Raw genomic sequence first — 19,747 nt, forward strand, 5'->3', positions numbered from 1 at the left:
CACACACATATGCACACTGTATGCTGAGAAAGAAGCTCAGAATGCTGTGCTGTAGAGAAAAAAATGGCACACCAAATCCCTTTTTAAATCCTCAGGCAATTTGGATTTGTTTGTTAACGGATAAACGTATATAAGAGATAGATAGATAGATAGATAGATAGATAGATAGATAGATAGATAGATAGATAGATAGAGTTTGCAGTAGAACTCTGTGACTGTGACAAGTGGATGAACTGACAATGTTGCTGCCTAACAGTTGCATAATGTTTCCTTCTGTATTCGCTCTGATGCATTTCACTTGCCATCCTTGTCACGATGTCCCCTCCCCAAGCTGTATCCCACCCCCCATCACCCCACCCCACTGTTACCCATCCCATGTGGCCATCGCCATAGCAACTGCCCACGCTGCTCACCTGCTCGCCGCAGCATCCCTGCGCCCTCTGGCCTCTCGCCAAGGGGGTGCTGTGGCAGTAACGCAACCCAGCAATCAGGCGAGGGAGCATTGCCAAAAGTGGGGAAGCTATAGGGGAAGGAAGGAAGGAAGGGAGGGAGGGAGGGTGGAGGGGGCACTGCGGATATGCTAGCTACTGCCCTGTGGTGTTATGCAACTTCATGTACACACACCCACGCACACATATTGTAGAGTAACAAACACACAGATTGCCTTTTTTTTATCATCTCACACACGCATGTTTAGAAGCCGTGCATATTGATGCTTGAACCAGCATAAGCTCCAGATAATGTCCCTAAGTACTGATTATGAAATGACATAACAGATTTCTTCCTGTGTCCTACCACTGATGCACTGCTACCCTCCCTCATATTATTGTGTTCGTATGATGTTTACATGATGGCAAAGCAACAACCTTTACCGCCTTTTTAAAATTTGCTTGTTTAAATGTATTTCATTATTTTATTTTGCCTTTTTTATGTGTTGATGCCATAAAAGAGGCCAAGACAGATTTCAGAAGTATACAGTGATCAGCCATTAAATTGATACCACTGACATGTGAAGGGAATGACATTAATCATCTTGTTTCCACGCAGAGTTCTGCTAGGAAACCTAGTCCTGGCAATCATGTGTATGATACTTTGACACAAACCACCCACTTAATCATAATTATAGACCAAGTTCACTCTCCAACATCATATGGCCTTGCAAAAATTGTTTGTAAATGTCTTGCAGAGTTCCCAACCTGCAACCCATGTGACCCAAGGAACTACTTAACATGTGCAAGACAATAGGTGTGTTCAACCTGATATCGCGGCAAAACGTGGGACTATTCCCATGCCATGAAACTGGGTTGGTATGTTGTGACTATTGGGCCACATCTAGTCTCAAAGTCTGAGCCAAAGTGCCAAAGTATCCTGATTAGGACCAAATGTTGCTGCTATCTAGGTTAAAGTTGCAGTTTTGCTTTGAGCGATCGAATGTGGTGATTACTTGTTCATGTTGTTTCCATGCTAGCGTGTTGTAATAACTATAAAGGCAATAGAGGGAATAGTTATCAGTGATATTCTTGTATCTGCCAAACAAACTCTCAGGAGGGGTAGACCAGTCTCACTTTCATTTATCTGGTTAACACCCTGGAACAGAGTTTATTGTTTAAGTCTTTACAAGTCCTCGTCATTTTTTTCAGCTGCATTGGTACTAAAGGAACATCACTCTGTCTATGGAGTCAACAGGATTTAGTACCACAGTTGTACCTGTTGGTAAACCTGCTAAAGGTTCTTGTTGCTCGTTGTTGTGTGTGCAGAGTCCTAACAGGTTGGTCTTTGTGTCTTGCAGGCAAAGTAAAAAAGGAGAAGAAAGCATCGACGGAGTCCCCACATGGGAGCAGCAGCGCTGTCTAATCCATGTGACAGAATCTGCCAAAGGACGCTTTGGAAACGTTCTCATGTCTTTAAACACAAACTGCTAAATCCGAGGAGCTAAAAACAGAAAAACAAAAAGCCAACCGCTGGCTCATGCAAGTGGACAGATTTTAAAGTAAAAACACGGCTGGAGAGGGGCAGGGTTGTATGGGTGCCAAATCCCCGTCTAAGACACACCGCGTCTCTTCAATCTACGGCCGCCACCTCCCTCCTCTTCCTCCGTCCATTTTGTCCTCCTCTGCTTTTCTCTCATTCTCCGACGTTCTCTCTCATGGGAGTGACATAGAGGCCGTTGTTTGGTCTGCTGCCCCGCCCCTTCTCCGCCTTGTCGTGGAAACGGGGGCGTCCAGGTAGTGATGTCGTGGAAGAGGAACTACTTTGCGTCGGGCGGTGGAGCGGTAGGTGGGGTGCAGGGGCTGGTGACCCCGAGAACCATGACCTCTATCGCACCCAGCAAAGGCTTGAGCAACGAGCCGGGACAGAACAGCTGCTTCCTCAACAGCGCCCTGCAGGTCAGTCAGATAAACACATGCACAAGCATTTTCTGGGCAGAAAGTTTTAGGGGTTAAAATGTTTTTCATGGAGATTCTTACGACTAAAGCAGTATTCAATGGCACCTGATCTTAATCCACCTGCATGAGTAATTGTCACACTAGTTCAAGTGCTCTAAATTCGTAGGTTTTCTTAGAAGTAAAAAAAAATCTGACTTTATTTGTTTATCTGTCACTTTAACTTGTCTGCTGTTCAATTTACCTTCCTCTAAAATATGTAGACTCTATAAGAAAAGCTGCATTTTTATCTATAGTGATAAAGAATAATAAATTACACAGCTCCAAATACTTTCTGGCTGCTTAACAACTCACTCTTCTATGTAAGAAAAGCACAAAATACAGGTGATTATTTCTCCAAATCTGTGTTTCTCTGAAAGCCTTTACAGTGAAAATGTTTCAGTTTAAGTTTGTGTACTATTGGCAAAAAATAGCAACTACTTTCTTATATAAAAACTCATTTTTCAACATCTGTGTCTATATTTTCACATTTAGGACATAATGCACAATGCTAACACACACTTTCATGAAGCCAGTGGTCACAAGCCTACCCTCGCACTGCAGTAAATTACTCTTAAAGCGCGACGGGGATGAGATTAGTGCCATATTAACGAGGGTTTGCGTGTTTCGGTTGGTTTTGGCACGGCTGACCGTCTGGCTTCAGTGTGGACATCCAGTCTGAGTATGTGGATGCTTACGCTGTGCTGCTGCATCTCCTCACACACACACACATACACACATACATATATACACACACACACACACACACACACACACACACACACACACACACACACACACACACACATAAAGATTGCTTCCCTCCTCCCAAGACTTCCAGCTGGCACAAACATACCTGCCCTCACATGAACACACATACGCACACACACACACACAGTAAATACCTCTTGAGTACTGGCTTGAAAGAGAGCGACGGAGAGAGAGAGAGAGTAAGAAAAGAGAGAAGTTAGCTGAAGAGGGAGGGGGGTGGCGGGGCAGAAGCTTAGGGAGAGTCGGAGAGAGCAGAGGGATAGATGTGAAGAGGAAAAGTTGCTGAAGGAGGAGTAGAGAAGAAAGGGATGAGGAGTATGCAGTATGAAAAAACCAAGGAGAAGACCGAAGGGGATGCCGCTCAGAGGTATAAAGGAATTAAAGAGTCCAATAAGGTAAGAAGAAAGAACAGAATGTTTGTGAAGAGCAAAGAAGGGAGTGGGGGGAGAGGGAGAGAGATGAAAAGACAAAGTGAAGGACATATAGTTTGGTTTTTTTTACGAAATAAAGAAAATGCCTCAACAGAGGCATGCAGTGCAGCTTCAGCAGCAAAGGAAGTGGGCCACTTCAAGGACACACACACATGTGCACACACATGCACACACAGAATGGGGAGAGGATGTTTTTAGCAGGACACAGATGAGTGAGGATAAACTGAGGCAGTGTTAAAGAACTGAGCTGCAGTTGGCAGTACTTTACTGTGTGTGTCTGTGTGTGTGTGGGGAGGGGTGCTCATGTGGGCGTTTTTGCTTGTATTAACTGTCTGTTGGCAGGTGAGATTAACAATTAGACATCAGATTTCAGCTTTAGAACTTGCTTCATCAGCAGTTATCCTGCAACCAAACATTATTGTTGCAGAAATTATTTTAGTTTTTTTTAATGTAAAAATGTACAAATGCCACGTCTCTAATAGGGAAACATTTTATTTTTACAGAGCCCTACTTTTTCTGCCTGAAATCCAAAAATATTCTTTTTTTTTTACACTGAAACAAACCATTATCACATATTATTTATTCATTTATGTTCATTTATTTCATGAATATTTATAAATCACGTTTTTAAGATCTTGTTAACATAAAAAAAAACACTGTCAACCAGTCCATTCAGCAGCTAGCTGTAAAAAAAAAGCTTTGCTCTTTGTTCTGTATAGTGTCTTACTGCTATTGTGCATCGATACTAAGTGAGATACTCTCTCTCCTGCTCCTCAAGGCCCCTTGGGCAAAGAAGTTAACCTCCTGCTGCTGCTGCTGCAGTGGAGCTGCTGTGTGACAGCAGCTGCATCAGTGTTTTTTTTTTCTGTATCAATTTATGTAGTATAATGAGCGAGGTGCTCCGAGGTAAAGCGCATGTTCAGCAACTTTTCATTGTGTAAACACAGGTAAAAAAATATCATAGCTAAAGGATGTATGGATAATGCTGGCTTTGATAAAAAAGAAACATGGGTTCACTCATCAGGCATCAGCGTGCACATGTGCGTGTGCTTGTGTGTGTGTGTGATGCAGTGGTAGGGAAGAGCAAAATTAAGATTGTAGATGTGCAGCGTTTTCTACATGACTCTTATCAAAAACAAAACATGTCTGTATGGATTGCAAAGTTAAATTTTTTATCATACGCTTGCATTGGTTTTCCTGCAGTTATACAGCTGAAGTGAAAGTAAAGTAAGATTTGTCACACTGCACATTGCTGCAGGACCTGTACTGATGTCAGAGTTCAGCACTACCTGCTTGAATCAGAATCTGACCCTGAACAAGTAGAGACTGCTGTAGCACGCCACACTACTTAATAGTAAAGAAAAATATTTAGTGTGTGCAAACAGACGCAGTATGCTAAATATGCCATGGTGCAGGTCAGCATGCTTTACTGGTCACTCTGATCCTGTCGAGGTGGACGCTCAAGCTTCAGTGAAGAGGTGTTTCCGCTGCCTTTAGTCTGTCTGTCAGCAAGATTATTCTGAAAATTCCCAGCCTAATTCCTTGAAACTAGGTGGAAGTGATCCTTCTAATTTTTCACGTATTCACCATCAGGGAACGCTAAGAATAAAGCCAGCCGAGTTCAGGTTGTGGCTTAGCAGAAATGATTCACACAGTTCTTGCTGACTCCTAAGATTTTTGCAGTTTCTAATTGCACTCAACTCTAACATTTTGACATTCTCTAGCTTCTGTTCAGTGGGCATACAGTCAAAGCTAACGGTAATGTTCAGTATTTGGACATTTTGTTGCAGAGAAACTTCCATAAAAAATCAAAGTAATGCACTGATTCTTTAGTTCCTTGGTTTCTGTGAGTGCACGAAGACTCTTATGTTCACTCTGACTGCCAACAGCAGAACATTTGTAGCCGAGACGTTTTATAGTTACAGACTCTGGCAAGCAAATAAAGAGGCCGGAGTGCAAGGTAGCTGCTTATTCTTTGTTTGAGGCTGTGCCAAACTAGCCGCTACGTGAGCGTTATGGAAATGTGTTACATAGTGACACTGATAAGTCATAGAAGAAAAGCCTGGACTGCAAACAAGGGATTGGAGGTAGTTTAGCAGCAGTGTTTTCTTTGGGAGACAATGTCTCCTCTTTGTGTTGACTTTGTAACTTTGAAGGAATTCGCTTTTTTTAAAATATTCAAATAACAGGAGAAATTTAGCATGGTTGTTATTATTATGCCAGTAGCCCTATAAGGCAATATAAAAAAAAAAAACTCAAAAAGAAAACATTAGTCAATTTCAAGGTCTAGCGGTGGGGACAAATTTGAGGTTTGCACTTGTTTGAATATGATCCTAGGAACCAGACAACAAAACAGGCTTTTGAAGCATTTCCGATATTTCTGATTTGATGCAAAAGGCAAACTCATCACTGATGCAGGGGGGATTAAAGCGAAGGACGTTTATTGAAAGTCATCATTTAATGAAAGAATTCAGAGCAGGTTTGAGTGTTGGAGCAGAGCTCAGTTGATGATTAAACTTGAGAAATAAAATCAGCATTGGGAAGGTAGAGCAAAAAATTGTAGTGTGGCTACAATTGTATGTAGCTTAAGAACTATTCAAAAGTTGTGAGCCATCCCTCAATTTGATATATTTTGAGCCTTTCCAGATGGTATTGCATGGTGGATGAAAATCTGACTGTACTTTTTCGTGTTCATAGTTCCATCAATTCTGACAAGATCCCCAACTCCGTGAGTCGTTTGGTACCGGGCCGCGAGAGTTGAGGCTCAGGTGTGAAATGTATGGTTTTCAGGGTTTTTAATCGGTTTTCAGCGTTATTTTGTTATCGTTTTTATCGTTAACTCGGTTTTCCTGGGTCTTTTCACGTGTGTTATGAATAAATCTTCTTTTTTTTCGGTACCGGTACTAGTTTTATTTTGTTGTATTTATCCGCTACACCTTAAAGGCCGGTCCGTGAAAATATTGTCGGGCATAAACCGGTCCGTGGCGCAAAAAAGGTTGGGGACCGCTGTTCTAAATGACAGATACACGAGTCAAAAGTACAGGATATTATGAACTCGCTTTTGCGATGACAACAGTATCATGTGTTAAACAAAAAGCACAGGAAATGAGATGGCATTACCAGATGTGGTAATAGGAGACTGGAACAGGAGGAGCTGGGGACATGGAGGGCAGAATTCAGCCAACAGAGTCCTAAGAGCACTTTGAGGCAGGTGGTGCTCCGGTTATCCGATTATGAAGGCCTCCTTATTGTCTTTATTGAAGACTACCGGAGGATGTTTGAATGTGATTGGTATTTAAGAGAGTCAGCTGATGCTGATCAGCTGACGTGCAGGAAATGCCTCAGTGTGACAGTGTTTCCAATTATTAATGACAGCAGCTGTGTGTATGTACATTTTGGAAGCCTTTAAAGTTACAGGAATTTATAATAAGACTGTTTATCAAGGCTTCTAAGTCACAACCCAACGCCATTTATATGTGATGGTAACCTATTTATTTAGCTCTTTATAAGCAAATCAATTGACATTTGTAGGCTTCATTAAAAAGTGGTCACAGAGCTCCACCCACCTGCTGTTTGAACCTTTTGTTTGTAAGGGTCAGCCAATTAGACGCAAGTTAAAGCAAGTGTTCAGACTGATGATTAATAGCACCAAGGCTCAGTGAATTAGAGCTATTTTGAACAGTGAATCATGCAAAACTACTCAAGGTGAGTCCAAGAATGAAAATAAGGCGTTGGGTATTACCATAGTCAGTTCATTTTATGTTGTTCAGGCCATAATGACTCAAAGAAAGTACCAAAAAATGTAATCTATTTGGAGTTTCAACTCACTTTGACTTCTTAAAAAAGGTGAATCTGCATGTTTTTTAAGTAATACGGGAGTTTTGCCAGAGACAGACCACAACCCCCAAAAATTGCAAATCCCATAAAGATGCACACAACAAGATGAGGCAATGAGCCATGAGCTCACACACTGATTTTAACATGAGCATTTAAGCTGTATTATTCCTGTGAATCATGAATAAGTAGAATGATAAAGATTACATGAGTGTGTGGTACTGTATTTGCCAAAATAACACAGATATAGTGGAATGACACATTAAAGGAGAAAAATCCTGATCCCGTGACCTCTCCTGTCAGGGGTCCTGATGGCCCTGCGTACCCCTGCGGGCCATTCTGCTGGCATGTTTTGGGCCAAATCAATACGACATTGCTGATAGTGATCGCCTTTGTCTCTGATATATGGCAAGGCTCCCCAATCCATAGGGCACAAGGGTTCACTGAATGAGTTGATGAGTATAAAATTGATTGATGCTATGGCCCTTGTTCTAAAGCCAATCACCACCTCTGTGATGTTAGACAGCGGTCTTCACCACCATCATCAAAGCAGCAAAATCTTATAGATGAATAAAGTTTCCTTCCTGCAGTAGACATTCCTTTGATTTGCCACCTGTCTGTATCTACATTTAGCCACAGCCAATATTGTTGCAGTCTTTCATGTAATCTGTGTAATCTTGGGTTTCTTGACTTTAGCCGAGGCAGCACAAGTAGCCTTACTAAAACTGCACCAGGTCTGAGCAGAAGTGCTGTCTCAGGGAACCATAAATCTCACAAATATGCAGTGAACACATGAGCGTACTTTGTGCAAACTTTTTCCAAGGCATCATAAATCTGGCACTCGTGCATCAGGTATCATCCTGTCACTTATCACACCAAGTAAAGCATTAGCTGATGAGGTCATCATTTTTGTCATGCATAGAACTGGTGTTTTTTTCCCCCCCCCTAAGATGTTCCTGCAGTCTCACCATTGTTTGCGAGAGAAAGACAAAGAAATGAAAAGGGGGGGAAAAAACGAAGAGGAAGGAAAAACAAATGATACAAATGATAGCAGGGGCGAGAAAGACAGGGGGAGGAACAAAGCGAGAGATGTGCTTAGAGGAGGAGAAAAATGAGATGGATAGATACATGCTGATGAAGAGAGATGGGCATGGAGAGATTGTGCCCTCCTTGTGGCTGCTGCAGTGCTGTGCAGGGAGCCGATTCATCACGACCAAATAAACTACAGAAAGAGGAGGAGAAACAGTGAGGAGGGGAAGATAGAAGGGATACACTGGCGTCAGCATGCAGTCTGTTATCAGCTGTCTTTTCTTTCTTCCACTTATCACTCTCTTTATAAGACACACATTCCAGTGTAATGCTCAGGTTTCTTTTGCAATCATACTGTAAGTGCGTGCAGTCTTGTGCATTTGTTCTGCAGATCTCTGTAGAGGCCTAAGGGACACTGCTATGTTAATATTATCTTTTAACATCATGCTGAATTAATGCACTCAAAGCTCTTTCTTCCAGTTATGCATTGAAGAGAGGGAGAACAGCAACAGCTGGTTTACCTTCTCTTTCTGCAAGTTTTTTTTGTTTTCTCTTTAGTTTCTTTGAGTTTTTTTGCTGGTAGTTTTCCATCGCTCTGTCCGCCGACTGTCTTTTATTGCTGAAAATATACAAAGCAGAAAGCACACTCAGTGGAAGCTGATGGAAAAAACCAATTAGCTGAAAATGGCTGAAAGCCATCACGCGCTGCAGACTTGGGTGTTGATTCTCTGCAATCATTTCACATTACTGAAAGTCATTTGATTCAGTTATTTTCAAAGCTACAGTGTGAGTAACCTCTATAAACAGATTTTGCAAATCTGTACGCGGAACTGTTCGGAAAGGACAAGGGAAGAGGTTTACTACCAGAGGTTTCTTGAGGATGGCAGGTAAACAGATCAGGTTGATGGCAAAAGAGGAAGTCCACTTGCTGAGTGCAATCTGATGTCTGCTTAGCTTTTCAATATATCATCAGTCTCATTTTCTCTTAAATCAAAGTTAAAATATCACACTAAGCCATGAATTACTGCACTTAACTATAGTTCACGTGGGGTTGAAGTAGAGCTGGGCGATAGAACGATAACGATATGTATCGCGATATAACTTTTACTCGATAGAGAAATTAAGCTATCGCGATAGACCTCGCCGCTCTTGTTCTCTTAAAAAAAAAAAAAAAAAAAAAAAAGGTCAGCCGATCCAAATTCAGTAGCGCAGAGCCGAACCAATCACAGCCGCAGCGTCACGTCGCGTGACTTGTTACGTACAGCACAAGTGCCAAGCCGCACGTGTGTTTGTTTGGGAAGCAGCCAGCGGGTAATGGAGGAAATGAGTGTGCCGACTAGAAAAATCAACCGAGCGTGACCGAAGAGAAAACAGATGATGGTTCCAATGCCGGAGAGATTGTCGAACAGAAGAGCCAAAGAAGTTCTGTAGTGTGAAGGTATTTCGGCTATTTCAAGTCTGACAAAAAACAGAGTAGCTGCACTGTAAATTGTGCCGAAAGCAAGTCTGGAAATACAATAAACTGGTGCATGCGTCACACTGTGCGCCACGTTATTGTTTCGGTGAAATGAATTTCTACAATACTGTTACTGTTAATTCTACTCTCTGCAGTGTTTAAATGCTTACATATACACACAGTTACTGTCCCTCCACACATACGACTCGGTTCTGCTTCTATGCCGCAGCTTTGTTTACTTTTTCCCACCGAGGCTTCTAGACTTCTGATTGGCCAACATTTCGGCACGGTTAGGAATCTAGCGCCACCTGCTGCTTTGGCATGTTCATAGCAGCGTTTTCCTTCATTTATGCCTTTATGTGTGGACGGGATTATTTTTAAAACGAAAACGGAAAATCTCCGTTTTCAAAAATACCCGTGTACGTGTGGACGTAGCCTCAGTCTCTGACTGGAAGCGCTAATTCGTCATTCGGCTTTTGTCAGACTAAAGTAACTGTTAAAACTGTTTGAAAAGCTCAGCTATACAACAAGGAGAGATTGAGAATTTCCTTTTAGTTCTCAGTTTATTTGATATTGACAAAAGTTAGTCAGTTTTGTCTGTTCTTCTGTAAAACAAACTAAGATTTATTTGTAGAATTAATATTTTGTTTCTAAGTGGAATTGACAGTTTAGTCTGTTTCGTTTGTTCTATTTTGAAACTTAGACGCTTTAGCGGCTGCCTTTTGTGTAGTTTGCAATATTTGCCTTTATTTATCTGAAAAAGTCTCATGTTCCTTAAGTACATCTACCCTGTTGAACTTATTATGGGAAATAAATATTTAAATCAAAACAAGCTGCTGATTATTTCACATTTTACTTGTGAGCAACGGCACATTTAAATCTTACAAATATAGTTATTTGGCTTATATCGTGATAGATATCGTTATCGCCTGAAATGAAAAAAACATATCGTGATATGAAAAAATCTCATATCGCCCAGCTCTAGGTTGAAGCATCCTTTCTCACATATATAAATGATGTATGTACTGCAGGTTTCCACGTTAATACCTGAAAAACATGTTGAAAGAAGTAAAAGAGGATTCCCTGCTGCATCTTTAACTGTCTGTTTGAGCCCATGCATCAAAAACATTAGTGAGCAGCCTCATCTCTTCAAACACAGAACAAAGCGCTCGTTTTGCCACACTGCTGGGTGCAGATTAAACTCACGGATCTCATTTGTTTTAGATTTTAGTCAAACTTTTTAACTCCAGGAAAACAGAGCACCTGGCCTGCTCTTTTCTTTTCAGCGGTGCTGTCAGTCACTATTTTTGGCTGCTGTGTACCTGCAAAACCAACATACCAGAAAACATGCTGTGTTACTATGCCAACCTGCAGCCACGAGCTGTCACGCCACCAAACTTAGCCTTACTGCATATTCAAAAATGGTAATTCCACTGATTATGGCGACTGACGCAATTGCAGTTTCTAAGCAGCAAAACCATCAGAAATAAAGAGAACAAATCTTGTGAAAACAGGTCGCTCCAAATCGAGATTTAATTCATATTAATCACGCAATCATTTGGCTGTCCTGGTTTTTAATTTAGTATTTGTTCAAGTTTGGCCTTGTTTTGGTTTAACTGATATTCTTTCTTGTGTTTTTATAGAGTTCATGTTTTCCCAGTGTGTTCTTTCTTTTCTTGTTCCCACTTCCTGTTTTACTCTGGTAATGACTGTGTGTGTTTTTAGCTGCTTTACTTCCTGTTTGCCCTCCTTTGTGATTGCATACCCCACCCTCATTACTTTCACCTGTGTCAGTTGTTTTCAACTTTCTTTATCTTTAATCGACTGCATGTGTGTATAAACTTGTGTTTTCCTCACTGTCTGTTCATCTTTTTCCTCTTTTGTTCCATTTTTTAATCCCCTGTTTTTATTTTCTAGTCTTTTGCACTTCCTGTATCTCCTTTTTTCATAACAGCCATTAAGGGCTTGCTTTTTGTTATTCAACCTGCCTCTGTGTCCTGCGTTTGCGTCCTTTCTCCCAGAAGTCCTGACAGAAGGTTTTAAATCAGTACAGACAAAGTGCGCACACAAGCAGGCATTTTGCTTTTAGGTGCAGGTAGTATATGATGGCACAAAAGAGAAAAAGTCTCTATCGGATCTTTTTCAAGGACATAGATCAAAGTGTTGCTTTTCCAAGCATGCTTTAAGAACTAAATAATGAAAGTTCAGCTTTTAAGAATTTTTCCAACATACTGAAGCTTTAAAAATCAGTAACCAAAAGAAGGGTGTATTCAAACTTTTACTTATTGCTCAATTAACATCTGATTTATGGGTTTTACTTGCGTAACATGGATCTTTGGGCTGTGTGGGTAGTGGAGCAGAATGATTTAATTTTAGATGACATGAATCAAATGCAGTTTCCTGCTATTTCTGATCACTCAATAATCAAAAGTGCATTTTATTTTTTAGTAAATGAAGAATAAATTAACTAAATGTTTTGCTTTGGCTCTTTGGGAGACTCCAAAATTGCCTTTTTTCAAGAACAACCCTTTGATTAAAAGTCATGTGAGGCACATGAGTTGCAAACAAATAAGAAAACAGATATGTTAAAAATCTAGCTCTCGGTGATGCAGAGCAGGATCAAACCCGCAGAAATAAACAAAAACAAGAAATTTAAACATGCTGAAGCTCAAAGAAGGAACAAGAGGGAACTGAAATCTAAGGAATAAACAATAAAATTAAGACAAAAAGGGACAAAGGACTTGGTTCCAGTTTGAACACTGGATAAATAATAAATTCATTAACTGTCTTTCAGGTTCTTTGGCATCTTGACATCTTCCGCAGAAGCTTTCGACAGCTGACCACTCATAAGTGCATGGAGGACTCGTGCATCTTCTGTGCTTTGAAGGTAAAACATCCCCTCCTTTTGTCCTCTAATGGCTTGTAGTGGTTTTACTGTAAACCTAAAGCAGTGCCCATTACTCTGCTGTATTTCATTGTGGCAGTTTTCCTGGTTGACAGTTTCTGTTGGTCCATTATGGTCCACAATTCACTTATACTTCAGTTTAATGGTTTAACATGCAAACAGTTTATTATTCCATTACATTTATCTGCCAACCAGTGTAGGGCGACAAAACTATGTTATTGTGTTTTCTTTTCATTGGGTCCTTCCTTTTATTTGTTATCACGAGAAGACTAATTACAGTAAATGACAGATCAACAGGGAGATATGATGCAAATGAAATAAGACAAACTAATAAACAGCAAACAGAAGATTATTAGAAACAATTAGAGCTGCACACACAGGAATGTTTATTTTTACATGTCCTTATATTCATTTATTCATGCTATATAACAACCAAAACCATTTTGGGTTTTTTTAAGCTAATTAAAGACTAAATTCTTTACGCAGTGGTCGGGGAAACCTATCTCTTTCAACTCAGCAGGGGGGATTCTTGCAACTGGTTATGTAACACTCTAATACTTTGGATTATTTGCTTTAAAAGAGGGAAAAAAGCACACCAGATGAACAAAAGTTTTAAACACAACCATTTTCAAAGGAGGTTTGGTCTTGGACATTAGCCTCATTGTTACTAAAGGTTGTACCTCAAGGCATGCCATTACAACCAGCATGGTGCTGTCGCCCAGACTTTATGTTCACATTTCTACCAAGAAGCTGAATCCACTGCTGAAGAGAATTCAGCAACGGTTTGCAGATGCAGTTGCAGATTCTTTTAGCCATGATTTTCTTGCCATGAAAATAAGTCCAATTTCTTTGCTACCCTGTTCTCAAAAAGGCTCCAGGACTTGTGCAAAAGAGGTATCTGAAGCAGCAGGAGTAAGAAGCAGCTCAGGTGTTCATGTATAAAATGAGTATCACACATTTGTATTTTCATGTCAGATCACTTTAACCCCTTAATGCCTAGTGTATAATATTTGATACATACAGTTTTTGAGACAAAATAAATTGCACAGTACATTTTAAGCAATTTAAAAAAAGGCAGATGTAGGAAATACGATACAAATTACAAGTCATATATGAAATTATACATATAATTTGTTTTTTAAACAAATTAGTCGGATACTTTAATAAACTGTCCATTATAATAAAACATTTGATTTTTTTGGCAATTTCATGGTTTAATGGTTCACGCTTTAAAGGGTTCAACACTTACTCTAGTCTATCTCAAGCCAAAGACATGCAATGTATAAGCAGTGCTGCTACACTATATATATTTTTTTCTTGCCTGTATTTGTATGATTTCTTTCCACTTAGTGACCTTTATTCTTTTTTTCTTCTTCAAAAACTATTAAAAACAGCTTGTGAAGATGAGGTTTTAACTTGACAACAAACCTACTAATCTACACAATTTACCTGTTTTGTTATTGGTGGCATTTAAAATAGGCTTTTGCTCATATGCAGTATTTTGTCTTTCTGCACATAGTGTAAAATACAACATGTGGTTCTGTGAAGAGCAGATTTCATTAAGTGTTTAGAAGCAGCACATTTATAGACTTGTGTACTGGTTAAATTAATTTATCATATTTATATGTATAAATATTTATTATATTTCATCATTTCAGCAGTGGCAAAGTAACCAAACAGAAACAGGAGATCGGTGAAATCGTGAGACCCTCGTAGTAAACGAGTCTTATGCAGCACTGTTTCCGCCATTTGTTGCATCAGTGATGACAAATATGTGTCTGAGTGAAGAGAAGTGCTGTGTGTAATGTGGTGTGGTGTGATCCAGTGTGTGTGTGTGTGTGTAGCGGTGTCGATGTGTGTGTTCCACACGCTGCTCTGTCTCCAGTGCTTCTCTGTAATTAATTGGCTGACTGAAAGCGCTGAGCTAGCAGAGCCCACGCTGGGATACTACACACACACGCAGGTCCTACTTGTATGCCGAACACGCTATGCTGCTACACACGTACGTCTTAAGATGCTCACAAATCTTTCTAACACACACACCTACACACACCCTCAAGCTTTTTGGTGTGCGGTGCAACAGCTGTAGAAATCAAAGGTATTGTCACCATGCTAAGCGTTTACATTTTCCTGTCAGTTTCCATTAAGCGTCCCACCAAAGAACAGATGTAACATTGTTCTTACACTGTGGCTGTAGTCCCTACAGCAGTGGAGATAAAAGTCTCTGAGCAACTAGCCAAAACACACGCCAGATGAACTTTAATGGTTGCTTAAATTTTCACGCATCACATTTAAAGAGCCAAAGACATAAATGCAGATTGTGGATCCTTTTATTTTGGAGGGGGATCTCTGCAGCAGATGAAGGCGCCTGCCTTCGTAGTAAACATAAGTTCAGAGGCTGCCTGTGGCTATCCCCTTAGAAATCACTGCAACACTTTATCTCTCTCAACAACAACACAAACACATGCGCACACTTGGATGCAGATATACCCGAACGCAACACACACACACACACACACACAAACACACACACATGCTGCAATGAGCAAGAAGACAGAGGAAGAAAAAAGAAGGTGAAGAGGAGAAAAACGAGCAAAAGGGAAGCAGAAAGATGAATGAATGTGGGAGTTTGCGTCGATTGCTCCTGCCCTCACACTCGGACTGAGTTCACACACACACACAAACATACATACACGCGCACACACTTTCCTTTCTTACTCACTCTGCCTCATCCCTCCCCCTTCTCCTCCCCCTCCCTCCTTCTCTCCTCCCTCCCTCTCTCTGTAGGGTATATTCCCCCTCCATTCTCCTTGGCGCATTGCTGCAGTCAGCACACACACTCACACCCTATTGCTCTCACTTTTCCGTTTTCCTCTTCTCTCTTTCTCTATTTCCCTTTCTTATTCTCGCTCGCTCTCTCCCTCACTGCGTTACCTTTCCCACTGCCAACCCTCGGCTCGCACACACACAGACCGAAGCCTATTGTTGCCTATTACTTTATAACATGCCCGGCCCACCTGATCACAGCCATCTTGCTAGATCGTGCGTCCACAATTTCAAAAATAACACCTGAAATGAAGAAATCATTAACTTAATAGCACCAGACTAAATCACACTTCACAGCTTCATTAAATGCTTATTTGGCTTAATTAGATCCTAATTTAGGCTAAACCTAAGATTAGTGCTGCAATCAGGCTTGAAAATCCAGTTTAAACTCACATTAATTTTGTTGTGAACTTAATGTTTGAAGTCGGTTGCTCCGTGATTAGGCGCAGGAAGATTAGGTTTGGTGGAAGTGAACTCTCAGCTGTCTGTCAAACAGACTTATTTGCTTTGGCAAATACATTTTGAAGGAACCCGGAGGGTTATTGCAGGGTTCAATGAATCTGACTTTTAATTTGATACGACATTAATAATAATAATTGAAAGCCAGTTTGAGAAATCAAGTCTGTATTATTTATATTTATTTCATTTAGGATTTTTACCACTTCCCCACATTTCATAAAAATAACCTCTAAAGATATAATTAATTTAGGTAAATGGCTTGATGCAAATTAATATATTAATTACTAAAAAAAAAAGTTGCCTGATAAGTTAACTTGTGTTTTCAGAAGCAACTTTTCCCTTTTCTACTGTTTGCTGTTCTTGCTGACTGAAGCTTCAGAAAATTATTGAGCAGCCTCCAGCAAACGCAATTTAATCAAATGAGTGTACGTTTTCCGTCACAGTCTGTACTGAAATGCAACATTTTTCTGTCTTCGATAGGTTTACACTTGATGGATAAAATTTCCCTCTGTTCTTTCTGCTGAATCGCCCTTTTGTAATTCAGTCAGGACCACTATAGTCAAAAGACAATTTGTGGTTATAGTTTGGTTTTTGTAGAACAGCACTCAGCACAGAATAGAGCAGACATCAAAGGGTGGCATGAAAGGCAGATTTGAGGTGGAGGTGGGTTGCAAAGTAGCTGGAAGAGAGCAGCAACTGTGGGAAGGCTAGTGCAGCTTAAGAATAGCCCTACAGTATTGTGCAAAAGGCTCAAGCCACCCCTAATTTTTTTCTTTATATAGGAACGAGGTCCAACATGTGCAAACATGGCAATACAGCATATAAGGCAAAAACAATTTACAGTTCTAATGAGCTTAAAGGTGAATATTGGGTTTGAGTGCCTTTATTCTGCAACTCAGCGTTAGCTCTCTCAGGCAAACTTTCTTTGAGTATTCTTCAGGAAGTGTTTTCCAGGCTCCTTTGAAGGACATTCAAAGCTCTTCTTTGGACGTTCTTTGGATGTTGGCTGCCTTTTGTTCTGTTCTCTATAACACTTCCATAATGTTGAGGTCTGTGCTCTGACTGATAGTGTTTCATTACGTGTTTTTCTACCCAGGCATGCTTTCAAACACATGTTCACTCGGTGTGTTTGAGATGACTGTCATGCTGGAAAATGTTGCCAATCAATCAGAGGCTGGGTCCAAATCTGATGGTATTTTTCTGGATTCCATGCATTTTTACAAGATCCCCAAAACCACAGGTTAAAATGGAGACAGAGTCTCCACAGAAGCATGTAGACACTCACTATTGTACTTCTTTCCTTATCTACTCTGTACATATTGAAGCAAAAATTTCAAAATTGGATTCATCACTCCGTAAGACTTGTCGCCACAGATTTTCAGTCCATTCCTTGAGTAATTTAGCATAACTCGCTCTTTTATACCCATTTCCCTAGTTGATGAATGGCTTGAGGATCAGCTGAAGGGCTTGATGCATCTCTCCAGGTTTTTCTGGAGTTTTTTCTTAAGGACTGCAGCAGACAGTTTTTTATGCCTGCCACTTCTTTATTTGTCCCCTAATTGTCCAGTTTCCTCAGTTTAAAAAAAAAAAAGACACAGTCAAGACTTTTGCCCAGTGCTATATGTGATATTTGCCAAGTTGAAGTGCAGAATGGCATTGCAACACAATGTGCAATACTCCGTGCAATACAGTGTTACCATATAATTAATATTACCACAAGTACTCTATTGCTTCCCCTCAAGGATCAATCAGAAAGTCTTACCACTTTTAAAAATATAGTTTTAATGCCTGTTTTAATATTAAAAAACGATCTTTTATTATGTTTTGCCTGTAAAATGTCAGAAAAGTCACAATTTCCTGAAGGTCTCTTTACAAGTTCAACAGAATCTTCATCTACAGTATGAGTATCAAACACTTAAAGAACTGTTAGGCTGAAATGGATGCAAGAGTTTTGAAACACAACAGCTTCTGTTTTCTGTTTTGCATGTAGGTAAAAGTAAAGTTCAATCTGAAACTAACCTGAGGAGGTTCGCTGGCGTCCATGTGGATTTTAAGAAGCTAAGGAATTAACTGATTAACTTTTTTAGCTTGCCTAGCTCTAATCCAGAGCTTCCCAAAGCTCTAATCTATTTAAAGTTATACCCACTCAGAATACTTTAAGTGTCAAATGTGTTTTAGCCCTGCAACAGACTGGCGACCTGTTCAAGCTGGAGCCTGCCTGTCAGCTTGGTTAGGCTCCAGCACACCCTGGACCCTGAACTAGATAAGCATTTGTTGAATGCGAATAAAAAACCTTTACCATAGTGCAATTTATCACATGTAGCAATTCCAGTATTTATCTGCACTGATTCAGTAACATGAGGATAGATGGAAAAACATTCACAAAATAGGAATACTTGCTGGTGTTTAAGATAAATTAACTGTGTTCATGATCTTATATTTCTGTATACCAAACAAAAATGGAACCAACGTGGACATAATCATGACACGTGGATGCTGATGAACTGTGACTATGTTAGAATATTTTTATTTAAATTTTTTGTTTCTAAGTCCTCCAGACACAGAGCACCCGCTGCGTTTCAGCGCAGCCATCTAATCAGTGACTGAAATACCACTGGGACGGAAACCAGCAGAGCACCAACCACTGCTCCGACACGTCAGAGCGACTTATGTTTATTTCTGTTTTGGGCTGTTTTAGCGTTGGTCAAAAATAGTTGCTCGGTTTTGCTTTTTTTTTTTTCTTTCCCCCTACTGAGAATTTTTACCATCAAAAAATTAGGTCATTTTTATCCGTTGGCAGTCTGGAGGAAGTCCATCCATGCTTTTATCTCTCCCTCTTTGGACACTGCAGCTCTCCTTCGTCCAGCTTCAGTCAAAAGTTGCTCTCGGTGCCTCTGCTTGAACTCAATACTGGGTGAAGTGCTTGTGTTAAGACCTACATCACTACGCTTAAGTTTCAGACTGCGTTTTCTTGTGCCACTACTTTATCTGCAGCTACTGCCACTATTTACAACTGTCTCAGGCCCCTCCCTGGGCCTAGTTGTGCTGGAGGTTTCTTCCTGTTAAAAGGGACTTTTTCCTTCCCGCTTTCGCCAAAGTGCTTGCTCACAGAGGGTCATATGACTGTTAAGTTTTTCTCTGTTTTTTTGTGTTAATGTAGGGTCTTTACCTTACAACATAAAGCAACTTGAAGCAGCCGTTGTGATTTGGTGCCATATAAATTAAATTGAATGGAAATTGAATTGACAGTTGTTCATCTAATCCCTTAATTTAATCTAATTCAACCTTGACCCATGACCCAAGTAAGTGCAGCGCTATTATTTCTACACAAATATCTACAAAATTACTCAAATATATATATATATTTTATCACATATTATATTACCAAATTATTAAAACAAATATTCTGTATGTGGAATTATTTCTGGATATATAGAGCTTTCAGTTTTATTGGAGCGAACCTGTCAACCACTAAAACTTGGCTGAAATTTCACAATCCCATGTAGGATTTAAGGTATTTAAGTCAAACAGGCAATTTTACAAAAATGAGCTGACCAAATAAGGTAATAAGGTTTGTGCCATTAATCTAATTTTATTTTCAGATACAAGTTAG

At 40.1% G+C, this 19,747-nt stretch overlaps 1 protein-coding gene across 5 annotated transcripts in view; it reads left to right on the forward strand.

The window, feature by feature from the left end:
• Positions 1–19,747, forward strand: part of usp54b (ubiquitin specific peptidase 54b) — a 58,084-nt gene that overhangs the window by 8,923 nt on the left and 29,414 nt on the right. For 4 of the 5 annotated variants that reach the window (XR_312179.1, XM_005749715.1, XM_005749717.1 and 1 more), the window contains exons 2-3: positions 1,790–2,387; positions 12,739–12,831. Coding sequence is in view for 4 of the 5 variants with exons in the window: in XM_005749715.1 (XP_005749772.1) it covers positions 2,232–2,387; positions 12,739–12,831 (249 nt within the window). In the remaining variant the exon portion in view is untranslated. Of the gene's footprint in view, positions 1–1,789; positions 2,388–3,433; positions 3,590–12,738; positions 12,832–19,747 lie in introns of those variants that run through there. The other variant, XM_005749718.1, reaches the window with a different exon arrangement.

The sequence above is a fragment of the Pundamilia nyererei genome, unplaced genomic scaffold (genome assembly GCF_000239375.1).
Source record: "Pundamilia nyererei isolate P.nyererei 1_Seehausen unplaced genomic scaffold, PunNye1.0 scaffold00253, whole genome shotgun sequence".
Taxonomy (NCBI): domain Eukaryota; kingdom Metazoa; phylum Chordata; class Actinopteri; order Cichliformes; family Cichlidae; genus Pundamilia; species Pundamilia nyererei.